The sequence below is a fragment of the Carassius carassius genome, chromosome 46 (assembly GCF_963082965.1).
Source record: "Carassius carassius chromosome 46, fCarCar2.1, whole genome shotgun sequence".
NCBI lineage: Eukaryota > Metazoa > Chordata > Actinopteri > Cypriniformes > Cyprinidae > Carassius > Carassius carassius.
In genome coordinates, this window is record NC_081800.1 from 19,871,205 (window position 1) to 19,891,897 (window position 20,693).

The 20,693-nt window shown below is 36.0% G+C and overlaps 1 protein-coding gene across 2 annotated transcripts in view; it reads right to left on the bottom strand.

The window, feature by feature from the left end:
• LOC132128894 (diacylglycerol kinase beta-like) overlaps window positions 1–20,693 on the bottom strand; it is a 41,161-nt gene that overhangs the window by 9,836 nt on the left and 10,632 nt on the right. Inside the window, exons 2-8 of one of the 2 annotated variants that reach the window (XM_059540280.1) lie at window positions 10,378–10,476; window positions 7,206–7,282; window positions 4,978–5,107; window positions 4,466–4,540; window positions 4,331–4,380; window positions 4,132–4,206; window positions 3,709–3,825 (exon numbers count right to left, since the gene is read on the bottom strand). In XM_059540280.1, the coding sequence (XP_059396263.1) occupies window positions 3,709–3,825; window positions 4,132–4,206; window positions 4,331–4,380; window positions 4,466–4,540; window positions 4,978–5,107; window positions 7,206–7,282; window positions 10,378–10,453 (600 nt within the window). In that variant the 5' untranslated portion in view covers window positions 10,454–10,476. Of the gene's footprint in view, window positions 1–3,708; window positions 3,826–4,131; window positions 4,207–4,308; window positions 4,381–4,465; window positions 4,541–4,977; window positions 5,108–7,205; window positions 7,283–10,377; window positions 10,477–20,693 lie in introns of those variants that run through there. The other variant, XM_059540281.1, reaches the window with a different exon arrangement.

Consider the following 20,693-nt stretch of genomic DNA (forward strand, 5'->3'; position numbering starts at 1 on the left):
TCAATTCATCATATACATAACTTTTGATTAAACCAAAGGGTATAGGCTGAAGCTCAAGGCTTATTGACGCCTATCCCTCTCAATTTTTACAAACAGTCAAGCAGTACTCAATTCTCTTCGTGCAAACACTTGAAACAAAAAAGTCATAGACATTAATCACCCAAAAAAAACCTATCTATATGAAAGTATTATCTTGTTTCTTAGGAGCCGTTTAAATCCACTTATTGTTTGTGTCAATTTAAGATCTATATGCAAACAATTCCATAAATTCACTCCTCTTACAGGGATAGTTCTACATCTAATATTTGTTCTTACCTTCAGTTTTTTAAACAAACATGTTCCTTTTAACTCATACTTACAATAACGTTTCTCAAACATACTCAAAATTTTATCAGGCAGCATTTTATAGTATACTTTATACATTATCAATGTAACCTTGTAATCCACTAAATCATAGAATTTTAGAATGTTTAATTTAAAAAATAAATCATTTGTATGATCCCTATATTGTGATCTTGTTATGATACGTAAAGCTCTCTTTTGTAAAGTAAAAAGTGGTTGGGTGTATGTCTTATACGTATTACCCCAAATCTCCAGACAATACGTTAAATATGGAACAAATAATGATGCATATAACATAAATAATGCCTTCTTATTTAACAAATTCCCAATCCTATTTAATATCACAACTGTCTTTGAGATTTTAGATTTTACATAATCAATATGCTTTTTCCACCCCAATTTACAGTCTAATATAACGCCCAAAAATTTTATTTCATTAACTCTTTCTATTTCCTCCACCCCTATTCTTACTTTCACTTCTGTCACACTACTTTTACCCCAGATCATAAACTTTGTTTTACTCATATTCAGTGACAGCTTATTAATATCAAACCATTTCTTAACCCATTCCATCTCCCTTTCCACATTTCTCACAATGTCTTTTAACTCTTTCCCAGAATAAAAAAAAATTGGTGATCATTGGAGATCATTATGTCAGGCTTATTGGGTTAGAATGGCAGACTTGACATGTTAAAAGGAGGGTGATGCTTGAAATCATTGTTCTTCCATTGTTAACCATGGTGACCTGCAAAGAAACGCGTGCAGCCATCATTGCGTTGCATAAAAATGGCTTCACAGGCAAGGATATTGTGGCTACTAAGATTGCTCCTAAATCAACAATTTATAGGATCATCAAGAACTTCAAGGAAAGAGGTTCAATTCTTGTAAAGAAGGCTTCAGGGCGTCCAAGAAAGTCCAGCAAGCGCCAGGATCGTCTCCTAAAGAGGATTCAGCTGCGGGATCGGAGTGCCACCAGTGCAGAGCTTGCTCAGGAATGGCAGCAGGCAGGTGTGAGCGCATCTGCACGCACAGTGAGGCCAAGACTTTTGGAAGATGGCCTGGTGTCAAGAAGGGCAGCAAAGAAGCCACTTCTCTCCAAAAAAAACCTCAGGGACAGATTGATCTTCTGCAGAAAGTATAGTGAATGGACTGCTGAGGACTGGGGCAAAGTCATATTCTCCGATGAAGCCCCTTTCCGATTGTTTGGGGCATCTGGGAAAAGGCTTGTTCGGAGAAAAAAAGGTGAGCGCTACCATCAGTCCTGTGTCATGCCAACAGTGAAGCATCCTGACACCATTCATGTGTGGGGTTGCTTCTCATCCAAGGGAGTGGGCTCACTCACAATTCTGCCCAAAAACACAGCCATTAATAAAGAATGGTACCAAAACACCCTCCAACAGCAACTTCTTCCAACAATCCAACAATAGTTTGGTGAAGAACAATGCATTTTCCAGCACAATGGAGCACCGTGCCATAAGGCAAATGTGATAACTAAGTGGCTCGGGGACCAGAATGTTGACATTTTGGGTCCATGGCCTGGAAACTTGATCTTAATCCCATTGAGAAATGAAAGCTTTAGCATAAGTTCTGCCAGGAAGACTCAATTGTTAGCATCACCTATTACCTTCTCAATTGTCCAATCACGTTCTAATGATAGAAGTATAAAAGAACCTGTGCTTACACTTGTCTGAGTTTGCAGATGCTGAACGCTTCACTCACCACCACCCACCCCTCCACCACCAAGATGGGCTCCTCCCTCACAAATTAAAAGCTTCTTCTCTGCATCTCCCTTACCACCGCAGGATGTTCTTCCCCTCCAACCACCCCACCACCACCAGAATGGTCCCTCCTAAAACCTCACGGGGGTCGGCTGCGCCCCTGCCTTCATCTTCAGGCAGGAAATACCGAATCCGTACCCTCGGACAGCTATTTACGGATGGGGCCTACGCCAAATACAACCATGTAGCTTGCTGGGTCTTAAATAAATGGATGAATCGTTACAATTTCTTCTCCGAGTCTTTCTGGTAGAACTTGTGGTCAATCCTCAAGAGGCGGTGGACAAACAAAAACCCACTAATTCTGACAAACTCCAAGAAGTGATTATGAAAGAATGGGTTGCTATCAGTCAGGATTTGGCCCAGAAGTTGATTGAGAGCATGCCCAGTCGAACTGCAGAGGTCCTGAAAAAGAAGGGCCAACACTGCAAATACTGACTCTTTGCATAAATGTCATGTAATTGTCAATAAAAGCCTTTGAAACATATGAAGTGCTTGTAATTATATTTCAGTACATCACAGAAACAACTGAAACAAAGATCTAAAAGCAGTTTAGCAGCAAACTTTTTGAAAACTAATATTTATGTCATTCTCAAAACTTTTGGCCACGACTGTATATGCCTAAAGGTTATGAATCACCACAGACATGTGCTGTAATATTTGGATTAATCAAAAATCTATATGGGTTTACCACTGACAAGTTCTTATCGACCATATGTTATATGTGCTTGATAAAAGTAAAAAAGGAAATAATAATACAATTAAACAAATAAAAATAAAAGGGAAACAAAATCACATTAAAAAAAATTAATCAATTAATTTTAAAAATAAGTACAAATAATGCTAATGGGCATTTGGCTGTGCATATAAGTGTTTGTGGGTATGTGAGCATGATGTTACTTGTTACTTGTGCCAGGGTTTAAATAAATGCATTCAACACAATTCCCAGGAATGTAACCAAATAGTTGGTAAGGTTTTTTTTTTTTTTTAAACAATTTTTAAAAAGTTTCTTGACTTTTTATATCAATATTTTTATTGTCTTTTTATTAAAACAGAGAACAAAGATTACCAGAGTACCACCCTCCTGTCCCTCTGAAGAGACAGTATACTCAACCAAATTTCAGAATAGGTAGTTGCAGAAAATAATTCTTGTAATAGTAATATTATGAAATATTATCACAACATAAAATATATATATATATATTTTTTATTAAAAATAAAATATTCCTTCAATGCCAAAGTAAAATTTTCAGCAGCCTTTACTCCAGTATTATTTCACACTATTATTTGGAAATCATTCTAAGACAATAAAATGTAAAACAAACAAAAAATCTATATATAAAAAAATTAGACATAAAACACAAATGAAAATTAGTGCTGCAAATTCAGCAGGCTTTTGTCATGCTATATTGAGACAACAGAACCTAAAGTGTTCTCAGAAGGACAGAGCGTAATACATACATATATCTACTAAATTTGACATTGTTTTCTTTTTGCTTCTGAGCAGTGTAATCTGAGGTACAGTCTTGTACACTCCAACAAGAGCAGCTCTCTGCAGCTCTCAATTGCATCTTGAACTGTGTTTTCTTACCTTCAGTCCCAGTAAAACCAGTAGAGGGACATTATTCATTCCCCCCTCCACCCATTCCTGTAATGACACCGTTCCACTGCTATCTGCGTCAATTGCTGTCATCATGTCCTTTAGAACCTGAGAACAAGCACAATGTGCAATGAGAAAAGGATATGCTTTTGTATTATTATATCTGTGCATTTCTGTTCTGACCTGTTTATGATGTAACTAAATCATAACTTAAGGAGATCATTTGAATCAAAAGGAGCAACATTACGCAACAATCGTGTCCTTATTTTGCCCCATGACAAGTTGATTCATGCCAAAATTAGAAGGAATTTCTCTTCAGAAAGGTGTGGTTAAGATGGAAAATATCTTGTCGAGCACATAGGCATTTCACTTCTTCCCAGCAAATATCACACACACAAACAAAACACAACTCACAGGCCTCAGTTCAGACACATGCCAACCGAGGTAATCTGCTGCATGCATCATCTGGGCAATAATGCGGTCAACTTCCTGTTTTTCAGAAACATGACTGGTTACAGATATTACAGAAAGATGTAATTTGAGCATGATGATTCAGTTTTGTTGCATAATGAGGAATTGGAAGTAGATTACATTTCAGGCTAAGACCACCCACCGAACTGTCCAGGACACCGTTGCCATCTCTGTCATAGAGTCTAAAGGCAACTGCGAAGGGAAAAACATGAAGACGTGTTGCAAAGATGCCAACAATCTTCATAGATATTGGAAGTGGCAAAAAATTTAGATTTACATTCAAGTTTGTCCCTGGGCTGCCCGTCTTCCAGGAGTGAGAAATAACAGGACACATCCTTCAGAAAGACTTCCCCTAAGAGAGAAAGCAAAGACAGCCTTATATACAGAATACAAGAAATCCTTTGTTCAGTAATAGTGTGCAATATTCCCACTATTTAAAATAACTTTTTTTCTATTTCAACATATTTTAAAATGCAATTTATTCCCCCGTGAGTCTTGCTGCTCAAGAATAATTTCTTGTTTTTATCAATGTTGAAAACAGTTGTTCTGCTTAATATTTCTGTGGAAACCATACTGTACTTCGTTTCAGGATTCTTTAATGAATAGAACGTTCAAAACAACAGCATTTATTTGACAGAGAAATCAAAACATTATAACATCAAAAATGTCTTTACTGTCACTTTTAATTACTTTAATGTGTCTATATTATGAATACAAGCATTAATTGAATTCAAAAATGTGTATGTGTGTGTAGACTCATATACATATATAAGCATATGCGTGACCCACTGTTTTCATCTGATTTTGCTGACTCTGAGTTCTGGAAGGATCTGAACAGCCGCTGGCACAGGTCTGTTGGGAAGTCCTCCTCCTCCAAATACGTTTTCAGGAAGAGGCGGAAACCTTCCTCATCAATGCACTAAAGACAAATCATTTTGTACAATAAAGGATGAGTGTGCCTCATTAAAGGCGGCTACGCATTTAAGGAGCACAAAATACACACACAAACACAAACCACAGACACTTAGTTTTTGGAATAGATCACTGGGCTTTTTAATAGCATCTATTTTGATAATCATTCAGAAAGTACACATCACTGGAAACTAATAAAGCCATAAAATAATCTGAAACCTTCTCAAGGGGGTGTATTTGAGATCCAATTCGATTGTGCACTACAAACCTACTCCTAGTTCTACTAAGTGCCTGCTGTTCCTGTCCTAGATTTTAATAGAGTTAATAAGAGAAAAAAAACCTAGCAAGTTGTATTCAAACTTCAAAGGCCTCAGGATACTGCTGCTCTATCTGGAGGAAATCGGAGATATAGGCCGTGTTACAGTCAGATACTCCTCCCATTCTAACATACATAAGACTTCCATGACAAAATTCGTTGTTTATTTTGTTTTAGTTGCCCAACACGAGCAACATATAAAGCTTAGCGTGTGACGAACACAAAAATTACTGAAACAAAACACCTGCAACATGCAGTGCAGTGTTTGAGAGCCAAGTCAGCACACAGTCAGCTGAAAAACTAGTGCACATATCAGGTATAAAGACTAAATCTTTGCAACATGAGAATGGCTGAATAACAAATCTTTAAGAGCTATAATCCCTCGACTTTCCATTTTACACGGAACAATCCTGTGGTTTAACTATTATAATTGTGATTGGAAGCATTAGACTTAGGGCTAAGGTGTGTAGCTCATCCTGCACTGTCTGTACTGCAGACATGGACTATGTGTAAGTTAACCTCGTAAAGCAAAATAGTTAGAAATGTTTTTTTTTTTTAAATGGAACAGTTTATCGAACCAAACATAAGATAATTTTAGATTTTAATATGCATGTAATTTTTATATGTATTTTATGTTTTGTATTATATTTGATACATCAACCTTTTGTGATCAAATTCTGATAGCTTGTGATGCAAACCAATAAGATCTTTATAACAGTATATCAGAGTGCATACATAAAATTCATATAGATATCAGTTGGGGAGGGCAAAACATATGCAATGAAAAACAATGAAGAGTGAGAGAAAAATGTAGTACTTGTATAAAAAATACATTCTTCAAAAGTCTGTTTTATTTATAAATATTTTAAATATTATGAAATATTATAAAAATCTAAACATTTAAATGTTAACATTATTATTAAAAAAAAAAGATGTATGGATAAAAGTTGCTTCGGTCCAGTAAATGTTCAACTTGAAATATTACTAACAATATAAAAGCTATTTTAACATTTTATTAACAATAAAATAAGAATAAAATACTTCATTTCTGGCAATTGTAACATTTTTCTTTTTTTACGCATTTAGCAGATGCTTTCATCCAAAGCAACTTACAGTGCATTCAGGCTATACATTATTATTTTTTTAACAGTATGTGTGATCCCTGGGATTTGAACCCACTAACTACTTTGTGCTGTTAACACAATGCTCTACCACTGAGCCACAGGAACAACAATATTGTTGGCTTGGTTGACCAGACACTATTTGAAGAGAACTGAACTGAGCTGGATTATGAATTAAACTGAATTAAAAATGAACTGTTTACTATTGTCCACATACATTATTGACACAATTTTTCTGTTTAACTCTGTAAAGCTGCTTTGACACAATCTGTATTGTATAAAGCGCTATATAACTACTTGGGGATCAGCACTTTTGGCTTGGGTTACCAGAATACCTTAGTAAATGTGTAGCAACATGCTAAAAATTACTTAGAATAGAAACTGCAGTAAAAAAAAAAAAAATTGGCAACCACCCACTACAGCTTCACATAATGGCAATGAATTTTGTGTGGGACACGCCACTAAAATCAGTACTGAGGTACACATGGCACTCCCTGACTAAGTAGGTACACGTTACATGAATTGTCCAGAGGATGAGCTCAGATATGCTTAACCAGACGTGAAGTGATTCACATTACAGAGATGGATGGATCTGTTCAAGGGTAATTGGACTAAGATGCTGTAAAAGCAGAGTGCTGACAGTTGGCCCTGACAGCCTGTTCACTCACCTCTCCATGCCTGTACTTGGCTAACCTGCCATCTGCATTGAATTCCTTTAACACATCTTTTACTTTTAGACTGCAGTCTGTAAAAAGATAGACAGAGCGAGTGGGAGGAAGCAAAAAACGAGAGAAAGAGAAAAAAAAACATGATGACATATTGGCACAAAGAACCACAGACATCACACATTATAATGAACTGTATCTGCATCAAATCTGCATGAAAAACAGGCTAAGCAGAAACTCTAATACTTAGGGCAAGTATCTACAACACCTTACTGTATAAAAATCCTTCACTCATGCATGAGACACATGGATGGAGCAACCAAAGGGTCAAAGTTTGGCTGCTTAGCATGAACCTATTAGTCACTGCTGGTCAGATACTGCAACTACAGAATATGAAAATTGTCTTTCTTCACTGAAGACCATATTTCCTCTTATTCAAGATTCAAGTTTTTTTATTCATCACATACACAATTATATAGAGAATATATAACCAGCAGTGAAATGTGACTTATTCCTGGACATGTCCTGGATGGGGTCTCTAAATTGCCTAAAATGGATAGGTTTTGGCTTTGTTTTCCTCCTGATGTAATCTCTAAAATCCTCATATATTATATGTATGCATTTTTGCACTGTTTTGACTGTTCTCTGTAAATCCCACCTTCTTGCATGATATGATTGGTGGATTATGTATACAGCCTGCATGCTATTAGTCAAACTTCTTTTCAGTCATTATCTTTGGCAAGAATGACATTTTAAGCAATTTAGAAATCCCAGCCAGGACATAGATGTATTATAACAAAGATATTTGTCAAATACATTTTAAATAGACAATAAATATATACATATTCATATATATTCATATATATATATATATATATATATATATATATATACATATATATACATATATATATATATATACATATATACATACATATATATATACATATATACATACATATATATATACATATATACATACATATATATATATATATATATATATATATATATATATATATATATATATATATATATATATATATATATATATATATATATATATATAGAGGTCCTTCTCAAAAAATTTGCATATTGTGATAAAGTTCATTATCTTCCATAATGTAATGATAAAAATTAAACTTTCATATATTTTAGATTCATTGCACACCAACTGAAATATTGCAGGTCTTTTATTGTTTTAATACTGATGATTTTGGCATACAGCTCATGAAAACCCAAAATGCCCGTCTCAAAAAAATAGCATATTTCATCCAACCAATAAAAGAAAAGTGTTTTTAATAAAAAAAAAAGTCAACCTTCAAATAATTATGTTCAGTTATGCACTCAATACTTGGTCGGGAATTCTTTTGCAGAAATGACTGCTTCAATGCGGCGTGGCATGGAGGCAATCAGCCTGTGGCACTGCTGAGGTGTTATGGAGGCCCAGGATGCTTCGATAGCGGCCTTAAGCTCATCCAGAGTGTTGGGTCTTGCGTCTCTCAACTTTCTCTTCACAATATCCCACAGATTCTCTATGGGGTTCAGGTCAGGAGAGTTGGCAGGCCAATTGAGCACAGTAATACCATGGTCAGTAAACCATTTACCAGTGGTTTTGGCACTGTGAGCAGGTGCCAGGTCGTGCTGAAAAACAAAATCTTCATCTCCATAAAGCTTTTCAGCAGATGGAAGCATGAAGTGCTCCAAAATCTCCTGATAGCTAGCTGCATTGACCCTGCCCTTGATAAAACACAGTGGACCAACACCAGCAGCTGACATGGCACCCTAGACCATCACTGACTGTGGGTACTTGACACTGGACTTCAGGTATTTTGGCATTTCCTTCTCCCCAGTCTTCCTCCAGACTCTGGCACCTTGATTTCCGAATGACATGCAAAATTTGCTTTCATCCAAAAAAAGTACTTTGGACCACTGAGCAACAGTCCAGTGCTGCTTCTCTGTAGCCCATTTCCTGCACACGCCTGTGCACGGTGGCTCTGGATGTTTCTACTCCAGACTCAGTCCACTGCTTCCGCAGGTCCCCCAAGGTCTGGAATCGGTCCTTCTCCACAATCTTCCTCAGGGTCCAGTCACCTCTTCTCGTTGTGCAGCGTTTTTTGCCACACTTTTTCCTTCCCACAGACGTGCCTTGATACAGCACTCTGGGAACAGCCTATTCATTCAGAAATTTCTTTCTGTGTCTTACCCTCTCGCTTGAGGATGTCAATGATGGCCTTCTGGACAGCAGTCAGGTCGGCAGTCTTACCCATGATTGCGGTTTTGAGTAATGAACCAGGCTGGGGTTTTTTAAAAGCCTCAGGAATCTTTTGCAGGTGTTTAGAGTTAATTAGTTGATTCAGATGATTAGGTTAATAGCTCGTTTAGAGAACCTTTTCATGATATGCTAATTTTTTGAGATAGGAATTTTGGGTTTTCATGAGCTGTATGAAATTAAAATTAAATGGTCTATATGCATGATAAAACACCTGGAATATTTTATTTACATTTATGCATTTATCAGATGCTTTATACATATCAGTAAAGTATACATTTCTATGAGATATATATATATATATATATAACATCGCTTAATGTGAAAAATATTAGTGATTTTTATATTTTATCCAATATATTAAGAACTATATGAGGAAATGAAAACGTACTGTGTAAACTTTTTTGCATGTAGTAATACCAGTAAAATTTCAGTTAGCATAATTACATGCAAGTAACCTTAATCCAAACCCTAATGCTAACCCTAACCCTATATTAAGCACATGTTGATAATTAATATTACTCAGTACCTTACTGTAGAATTACACAGTAATAAGAATGCCTTAAAATAAAGAGTAAAGAAAGAAAATTAATTACCATTTTTATAAATGTACTTTTTTTTTAATCCCATCATTTTAATGACATTATCAATATCTAAATGGTGTCAATCAGTCAGTCTTTCCCACCAATGGTTGTCTATGTATTAAATACTTAAGCAGATGCATCCATGTAAAACTAAGTAAACTGGGCTCACAGATGTGTTGGATGCACACGACTGGCATGTTTTTTCAATCCTGAGAATAAAGTGTCATTTCGCACTTAAGGACTGAGAGTGAGTAATGGTTTGTAATGAGGCCGAGTGTTCAGTGAGAGTGGGAGGGATGTGTGGGCATCACAGACTTACAGTCAATGTACTGCTGAAGCTGGATGAAGTCTACCGGCCTCAGCTCTCTGTCATCCGACTCGCCTGGGTATGACATCACGCCAGAGCCTCTGAATAACACTGAAAGAGTGAAAGAGAAAGGTCGGTGAGAGGAGAACAAAAAAAAACCATGTTCATCTTCACTTTTTATGCATTAAGATGTTTTTGTGCACTTAAACAAGTATAAAATCCACAATATAATCAATGTCAATGTCAATGTCACCTTTATTTATATAGCGCTTTAAACAAAATACATTGCGTCAAAGCAACTGAACAACATTCATTAGGAAAACAGTGTCAATAATGCAAAAATGATAGTTAAAGGCAGTTCATCATTGGATTCAGTTATGTCATCTCTGTTCAGTTAAATAGTGTCTGTGCATTTATTTGCAATCAAGTCAACGATATCGCTGTAGATGAAGTGTCCCCAACTAAGCAAGCCAGAGGCGACAGCGGCAAGGAACCGAAACTCCATCGGTGACAGAATGGAGAAAAAAACCTTGGGAGAAACCAGGCTCAGTTGGGGGGCCAGTTCTCCTCTGACCAGACGAAACCAGTAGTTTAATTCCAGGCTGCAGCAAAGTCAGATTGTGCAGAAGAATCATCTGTTTCCTGTGGTATTGTCCTGGTGCTCCTCTGAGACAAGGTCTTTACAGGGGATCTGTATCTGGGGCTCTAGTTGTCCTGGTCTCCGCTGTCTTTCAGGGATGTAGAGGTCCTTTCTAGGTGCTGATCCAGCATCTGGTCTGGATACGTACTGGATCCGGGTGACTGCAGTGACCCACTGATCTGGACACAGACTGGATCTGGTGGCCACGGTGACCTCGGAACGAGAGAGAAACAGACAAATATTAGCGTAGATGCCATTCTTCTAATGATGTAGCAAGTACATAGGTTGTTATGGGAAGTGTTTCCGGTTCCGGTTTACCTAATTAATGCAGCCTAAAAATCCTTTAACGGATTTGGATAATAAAAGCATTTTAGTATGTTATGTGTATGCCAGGTTAAAGAGATGGGTCTTTAATCTAGATTTAAACTGCAAGAGTGTGTCTGCCTCCCGAACAATGTTAGGTAGGTTATTCCAGAGTTTGGGCGCCAAATAGGAAAAGGATCTGCCGCCTGCAGTTGATTTTGATATTCTAGGTATTATCAAATTGCCTGAGTTTTGAGAACGTAGCGGACGTAGAGGATTATAATGTAAAAGGAGCTCATTCAAATACTGAGGTGCTAAACCATTCAGGGCTTTATATATAATAAGCAATATTTTAAAATCTATGCGATGCTTGATAGGGAGCCAGTGCAGTGTTGACAGGACCGGGCTAATATGGTCATACTTCCTGGTTCTAGTAAGAACTCTTGCTGCTGCATTTTGGACTAGCTGTAGTTTGTTTACTAAGCGTGCAGAACAACCACCCAATAAAGCATTACAATAATCTAACCTTGAGGTCATAAATGCATGGATTAACATTTCTGCATTTGACATTGAGAGCATAGGCCGTAATTTAGATATATTTTTGAGATGGAAAAATGCAGTTTTACAAATGCTAGAAACGTGGCTTTCTAAGGAAAGATTGCGATCAAGTAGCACACCTAGGTTCCTAACTGATGACGAAGAATTGACAGAGCAACCATCAAGTCTTAGACAGTGTTCTAGGTTATTACAAGCAGAGTTTTTAGGTCCTATAATTAACACCTCTGTTTTTTCAGAATTTAGCAGTAAGAAATTACTCGTCATCCAGTTTTTTATATCGACTATGCAATCCATTAGTTTTTCAAATTGGTGTGTTTCACTGGGCTGCGAAGAAATATAGAGCTGAGTATCATCAGCATAACAGTGAAAGCTAACACCATGTTTCCTGATGATATCTCCCAAGGGTAACATATAAAGCGTGAAGAGTAGCGGCCCTAGTACTGAGCCTTGAGGTACTCCATACTGCACTTGTGATCGATAGGATACATCTTCATTCACTGCTACGAACTGATGGCGGTCATATAAGTACGATTTAAACCATGCTAATGCACTTCCACTGATGCCAACAAAGTATTCAAGTCTATGCAAAAGAATGTTGTGGTCAATTGTGTCAAACGCAGCACTAAGATCCAATAAAACTAATAGAGAGATACACCCATGATCAGATGATAAGAGCAGATCATTTGTAACTCCAAGAAGAGCAGTCTCAGTACTATGATACGGTCTAAATCCTGACTGGAAATCCTCACATATACCATTTTTCTCTAAGAAGGAATATAATTGTGTGGATACCACCTTTTCTAGTATCTTGGACAGAAAAGGGAGATTCGAGATTGGTCTATAATTAACTAGTTCTTTGGGGTCAAGTTGTGGTTTTTTGATGAGGGGCTTAATAACAGCCAGTTTGAAGGTTTTGGGGACATGTCCTAATGACAATGAGGAATTAATAATAGTCAGAAGAGGATCTATGACTTCTGGAAGCACCTCTTTCAGGAGCTTAGATGGTATAGGGTCTAACATACATGTTGTTGGTTTAGATTATTTAACAAGTTTATACAATTCTTCCTCTCCTATGGTAGAGAATGAGTGGAACTGTTCCTCAGGGGGTCTATAGTGCACTGTCTGATGTGATACTATAGCTGACGGCTGAATGGTTGCAATTTTATCTCTAATAGTATCGATTTTAGAAGTAAAGTAGTTCATAAACTCATTACTGCTGTGGTGTTGGGAAATGTCAACACTTGTTGAGGCTTTATTTTTCGTTAATTTAGCCACTGTATTGAATAAATACCTGGGGTTATGTTTGTTTTCTTCTAAAAGAGAAGAAAAGTAATCGGATCTAGCAGTTTTTAATGCTTTTCTGTAGGATATGTTACTTTCCCGCCAAGCAATACGAAATACCTCTAGTTTTGTTTTCCTCCAGCTGCGCTCCATTTTTCGGGCTGCTCTCTTTAGGGTGCGAGTATGCTCATTATACCATGGTGTCAAACTGTTTTCCTTAACCTTCCTTAAGCGTAAAGGAGCAACTTTATTTAAAGTGCTAGAAAAGAGAGAGTCCATAGTTTCTGTTACATCATCAAGTTGTTCTGAGGTTTTGGATATGCTAAGGAATTTGGATACATCAGGAAGATAACTTAAAAAGCAGTCTTTTGTGTTAGAAGTGATGGTTCTTCCATACTTGTAACAAGAAGTAGAATTTACAATTTTGGCTATATGAATTTTGCAAAGAACTAAATAATGATCTGAGATATCATCACTTGGCTGAATAATTTCAACACCATCAACATCAATTCCATGTGACAGTATTAAATCTAGAGTATGATTTCGACAATGAGTAGGTCCTGAAACGTGTTGTCTAACACCAATAGAGTTCAGAATGTCTATAAATGCTGATCCCAATGCATCGTTTTCATTATCAACATGGATATTAAAATCACCAACTATTAAAACTTTATCTGCAGCCAGAACTAACTCAGATGTAAAATCACCAAACTCTTTAATAAAGTCTGTATGGTGCCCTGGTGGCCTGTATACAGTAGCCAGTACAAACATAACAGGGGATTTATCATTAACATTTGTTTCTTTGGATAATGTTATATGAAGTACCATTACTTCAAACGAGTTATACTTGTAGCCTGCCCTCTGAGAAATCCTGAAAACGTTGTTATAAATTGAAGCAACACCTCCACCTTTGCCTTTTAGACGTGGCTCATGTTTATAACAGTAATCTTGGGGGGTGGACTCATTTAAAATAATGTAATCATCAGGTTTTAGCCAGGTTTCTGTCAAACAGAGTACATCTATATTATGATCAGTGATCATATTATTTACAAAAAGTGTTTTCGTAGAAAGGGATCTGATATTCAATAAGCCAAGCTTTATCATTTGTTTATCCATATTGCTTCTGTTTTTTATTTGTTGAACCTCAATTAAATTGTTAATCTTAACCTGGTTTGGACGTTTTTTGTTTTTTCTAGTTCGGGGAACAGACACAGTCTCTATAGTGTGATATCTAGGTGAAAAAGTCTCTATGTGCTGAGAATTAACTGACCTCTGTGACGGGAGGCGGCTAGCAGACGGTCGGTTTAGCCAGTCTGTCTGCTTCCTGACCTGGGCCCCAGTTAGTCAAGTATAAACACTAAGACTATTTGCCATATTTCTAGAGAGAAGAGTGGCGCCACCCCAGGAGGGATGAAGACCATCTCTTTTAAACAGGTCAGGTCTGCCCCAAAAGCTCGTCCAATTGTCTATGAAACCTATGTTATTCTGTGGGCACCACTTAGACATCCAGCCATTGAGTGATGCCAATCTGCTATGCATCTCATCACCACGGTAAGCAGGGAGGGGACCAGAGCATATTACAGTGTCTGACATCGTGCTTGCAAGTTCACACACCTCTTTAATGTTATTTTTAGTGATCTCCGACTGGCGAAGTCGAACATCATTAGCGCCGGCATGAATAACAATCTTACTGTATTTACGTTTAGCATTAGCCAGCACTTTTAAATTTGCCAAGATGTCAGGCGCTCTGGCTCCCGGTAAACATTTGACTATGGTGGCTGGTGTCTCTATATTCACGTTCCGTACAATAGAATCACCAATAACTAGAGCACTTTCATCAGGTTTCTCAGTGGGTGCATCACTGAGTGGGGAGAACCTGTTTAATGTTTTGATCGGAACAGAAGAGCGGTGTTTTGACCCACGACTACGCTGCCTCACCGTCACCCAGTTGCCCTGCTGCTGGGGCTCTGTTTCCGTAACCGAACAATGTACAGGAATCCCTGAGCTAGACGCATCCAAAGCCGTATCTAGAGCCCTAACATTTTTACTATCCTCAATTAAAGTTTGGATGCGTGTCTCTAATTCTGAAATCTTCTCTGTCAGCCTAACTATTTCCCTGCATTTATCACATGTGAATCCCTCATCAGCGACAGAGATAGATAAACTGTACATGTGGCAAGAGGTGCAAGAAACAATGATAGGAGAAGCCATTACTCACCGTGCTTGATGAAAATTCTTACTGCCGTTGTTTGATGAACTTGTGAAAAACTAAAGTGGACATGTTAGTGCCTAAAGTGGACATGTAATCAAATGCCATTAAGATGTTGTTGATGAAAGAAAAGCTTCAGTCCTAGACACAATTATGCAAATACAAAGCATGCACATTGCTGTCAACATTGCCTGCGGCACAAACCAGAAATGCTTTGACAACAGTGACAGACAAAATTAATCACTGTTGCATTTTTGTGTGAATAATCTTATACTGTGTGATAATAAAATTGTCCATGACCATGGAGAACCATTTTATAAAAGAAAGTAACAATTCACTGTTCACTCTTTGCCCTTCTGATGTCTAAAAAGTTTTTTTTTTCAGGCTAAGCAAAGACTAAAAATGTGTCTGAATAATTTGCTATTTATGCATGAACAGAGAAAATATGTCTCATATAGCCACACCATACAATAATTCTAGATTCTGGATATTATATTTTTAAAAAAAATTGTTGAAGAATTATGGATAATGCACAGATTGAAATGACAGCATATTGGAAAGAAACACTTATTTATCAGGAAATCATTACATTACATTACAGTTGTTACATAATATTAACAATATAATCAATTTCAAATAAATGTTGTGCTTCTGAACTTTCTATTTATCAAAGAAATACGAAAAAGATATTTCATGGTTTTCACAACTGCTTTCAACATTGAATAATAACAAATGTTTGTTATAAGAATTATTTCTGAAGGATCATGTGACACTGAATACTGGAGAAATTATGCTGAAAATTCAGCGTTGCATCCCAAGAAATTAATAACATTTTAAAATACACTCAAATAGAAAACATTATATTATATAATATGTTATAATATAATTATGTATTATAAATATTCATATAATATATTCACAATATTACTGTTTTTAATGTATTTTGATCAAACAAAGCCTGGGTGAGCATAAGAGACTTCTTTCAAAAACATTAAGGACCTTACAACATGATTAATAAATAATTTATGTAAAATTACATTTTTGTTGCAATATGTTTTAGAAACTATTTTGTATGCCAGACTACAGAGATTGAATTGTTGCATAATTCCATATAAATAGATTATGATCCACAAATAACCATTAATAAAATACATTTCTACCATCAAGATGCTGACAAATTCACAAATGTGTTGACTCCACCCACCGTCTGCTTAAGCCAATCAGATAACAACCACACTTCCGCTGACCAATTAAAACACATTCTGGCTATAACCAATCACATTTTGCTTTATAGCAAGAAGGTGCTATGATTGGTCAGCAGAATGTGGCTATCATCTGATTGGCTTGAGCAGACGGTGGGTGGAGTCCACACATCTGTGGATTGTCAGCGTCTTGATATTAGAAATGTTTCAAAATCTACAAATGTGCGCAGTGATCCACAAATGAATGCCAGGTTGTGATTGTGACATAAAAATATATTTGCGAATGTTTTTTTATTGGCAGATTTCATTTTATTTTCGTTTGTAAAACTCTAAGATGTATTTGTGGATCTCATTCTGTTTTTAAGTGTTTAATCTCTTTACATTTATTTGTGGTTCATAATCTATTTATATTTATATATCTAATTATGCAACAATTTTATCTCCATACCAGCCTGGCTATGTAAAGCAGCATGTCACATCATCAATCATCCATTTACATACTGAAGTCATTGCAACATGCTCAAGAAACCAAACCTGTAGGTCACACGACTAATAAAAAGGTTGCGTTCCCAATTAAAAGATTCAACTTGTGTTTTTGTGTATGAGACCAGTGGAAAACTGACAGAAAAGAGTCTGAGATTCACCATTTATTTGTTTAGCTATTATTTATGTTTCAACCATTTATTTGTTGAACGAATAAAGAGTACAACTGTGCACAACATTCAAAACTTATTCAATGTCAGCTGACAAGACTAAAAATTGTCTGTGTGTATATAGCAGATTCAAGGACCTGTGGCAATATGAGACACACACATCACTTTTTGTGTGTGCATTATACAGAAACATCATGTTTCTGCGTCTCATCTGTGATGGAAAATAGATCAGCACTCTCATTAAGGAAAAAGACAGTCTAGGGATATCAATATGCTAGTCCCAAGCTAAAGTTTTTCTTCCCGTGCACATTCATTAAGATGTCTTTAAACTTTTTAACACAAGCAAAAAAGCTTTGATGGAGAATAAATGGGTGACCTATTTAAAGCAAGTCTACGTCTAGAGATCTGTTTTTAGCAACTAATAATAGTAGCATGAGTAAAAGTTTCATAACAGTGATTCAGTGCGTGTCTGTGAACACAGAAAACTAGCCACATATTTAAAGCCAACAAACAAACATATGCAAAGCTCTAGTTTAAACAACAGGAGGAGCACCTTAACCTAACCCCTTATTAAGGTTTTTCAGCATGAGAATGATATACAATCAACTTTAAAGACAGTTTATGTTATTCCTTGAATGAAAGAGCTTAAAAACTGAAAATGAAGCACGTACACCCACTCCTCTCATGTGATGTGAGCTAACAAAGGGTCACACCATTCTCAGTTAATTCCCTCAAAAGGTTAGTGTCGTTGCCTAGGAACTTGTGTGGCCTATTTCCTGTATATGTGGGTGTGTGTGTGTGTGTGTGTGTGAGAGAGAGAGAGAGACAGAGAAAGTTGGGAAAACAGTAGCAATACTTTTTTGTCAACAGCGGAAGCATTACAGACTATTTTACATGCACACTTCAGTCTTATCAATTGTTTTGGAAAGACAGAAAAACATATGTTTTAAATGTCATACTTATTTATGTATTTTTAAATCAAGTATAGGTAATTTTAACACTTATTTAACACTTCTTATTTATCTTGTTTTTTTAGTATTATGCGTTCGTTGTGAATTATGATATTCAACCAAAAAACAATAAGCATAACATCAACAGGATGGGCATATTTGATATTGATGGTCTTGTTTCACACCAGATTTAACAGTCAGTTGACTGCAGTTTACTACTGATGGCTTCAGGTCTTGGTCTCTCTCTATCTTTCTGAATTTCTAATAGTTTAAGTTGAGCACAGAAGCGTGATAATTTGATTCTGGGCATCCTCATCACTTGTTTGCATGCATAGCTCTCTGTTTTATGAAAGGAGACAAATCTCTGCTTCACCAGACACTTAGTCCAGTAAAACACAGAGATAAGGGCTCTTTGTGGCTCGGCTCAGAGTACTCCATTTTTGAGACCACCCGCATAAACCATAACATCACTCTTTTGGACAGTAAATTGTTTTCATTGATTCAGAAACAGCTGCCAATCATTTATACAATAAAGATGTACATTCATTCATGCCAATATGTCTATTAACCCTGGTGAATAATTAGTTTATTCCATTATAGATAAGGCTTCAACTGGACATCATTAATTATTACAACGCTCTCAGGTCATTTTTATAATGACCGCTTTAGTTCCAGATAACCAATCGGCTATATATATATAAATATATAAAACATATCAACAAATTAAAAATAGTGATGTCCACTATTAATTAATGCCTTATCACAAAATAAATATATTTAAAGCTGTTTGCTTTACAAATTCAATATTACACTTGGCAGCCCCCACAAGTGAATGAGGGTCATGTTTATCTTTAGATCATAATCTCTATGTCATCCCCAATCGATTATGTAAAAATGTCATCAGAATTACAGCAATGTCAGTAACATTAAGGAAGTAGTGGGTGTTTGTAGTAGTTAGTTTCATGTTGCTGAGAGATTCCCTTGTATTGTGCATTGTGGCGTGCTTCTCTCTTCCTGTATTTGTAACTTGCTAGCTGATGTGTTTTTTTTTTTTTTTCAACAGTGCACTTAAATAGTCCTGCAGTGTGACAATGTTCAAATATTCCATGTACATTTTTTTAAATATGAGGTCACAAAAAAATTCTAAACTACTAAGAGAAAGCATGTAACAATGTAAATGACTGTTGCATAAGGCCAACCAATTCAATTACAACAGTAACTCCCCCAGCCCCTCTCACTATCTTGCCTTTTCATTTGCATTCCCAACCAACTTTTCCAGAAAAGCTGGACTTAGAACACAACATTGACATGCCTGAAGTTACAAGCCTGTTCTAGTGATCTAATATTAGCTGTTCACATATTATTTGCCTTTACAATGCCTTTTAAGAACTAATTTTAGGAACAATACTTTCTGAAGCTTTGTGCTGTTTATAAAAGCTGTCGCCTCGTATCAAGTCAAACTGCTGCTTCGTGTCTGCAAGAGTTTATATATTCAAGTGTTTTCCCCTTCCTTTCCCAGAGGAATATCTAATTGCTCAAAGCTTGCTCTTTCATAACTCAGAAGTAATGCAGTTTTATTTCCTTGTTTTACATGTTTACATATATGTGTGTGTGTTTGCATGTATATCACAATAAAAATATTCCTATCAGTCATTATCGATAATTATTGTGATACATTTGTAAATCTTTAAAGGCAGATTTTTGCTCCTAAGTGAAAGTTGAAGAAACCACAGAATTAGTGGTGGTTTTAAACTACTCTCAGAACATGACAAACACTCCGTTCAATTTTCCAGTCATTGTTCCTAAAAAATATCTTTTACAGAAAAATTAATTTCTTAGTCTCTCCATGTTCCAATGAGTGATATTGCTTCAGATCATGAAACAGGTTTGTGTTGTCTGACTTTGATGACACATATTTTTAACACAGTTTGCAGTGCAGGCTACAATATTAATATTACTTAGAAATGCATATTTGACAGTAGCTTGGACTGACAGTAGTAGTAACTTGAGTTAGCATACAGATGTAAATTAAAGTTCATTATCATTACTTTAACAACCTCAAATTGATATGGTAAAATGTAATTATTCTGACTGTTTTGAGTTTTATTAAAAACTACTGGCCTTCCATAGTAGCATACATTTAGATCATGATAACCACAGTTAAAATCACATATATATAGCGCCTCAATACCAAGGTAAAATATTTTGTAAAATTGTAACTATATGGTTTCTGGGTATTTGTATGAAAAACAGTAGTCTTAATACATAATATAAATGCACAAACACTGTGGCTTATATATACATATACTATATATATATAAAATATATAATAGATTTGATGATACATATTTTGGTAACATATAAAATTAAAATATTTTATTGTAGAGATACTGAGAACTTGAAAAAGAAATTGTTGTAGTTTAATGATTTAGATATTGTGTCAAAATTCAGGAAATCAAAAAAATATATAAAAGTTTTAAAAATTGTAGCAAAAATTGATCAAATATTATAGCGATTCTAAAGAGATTCCAA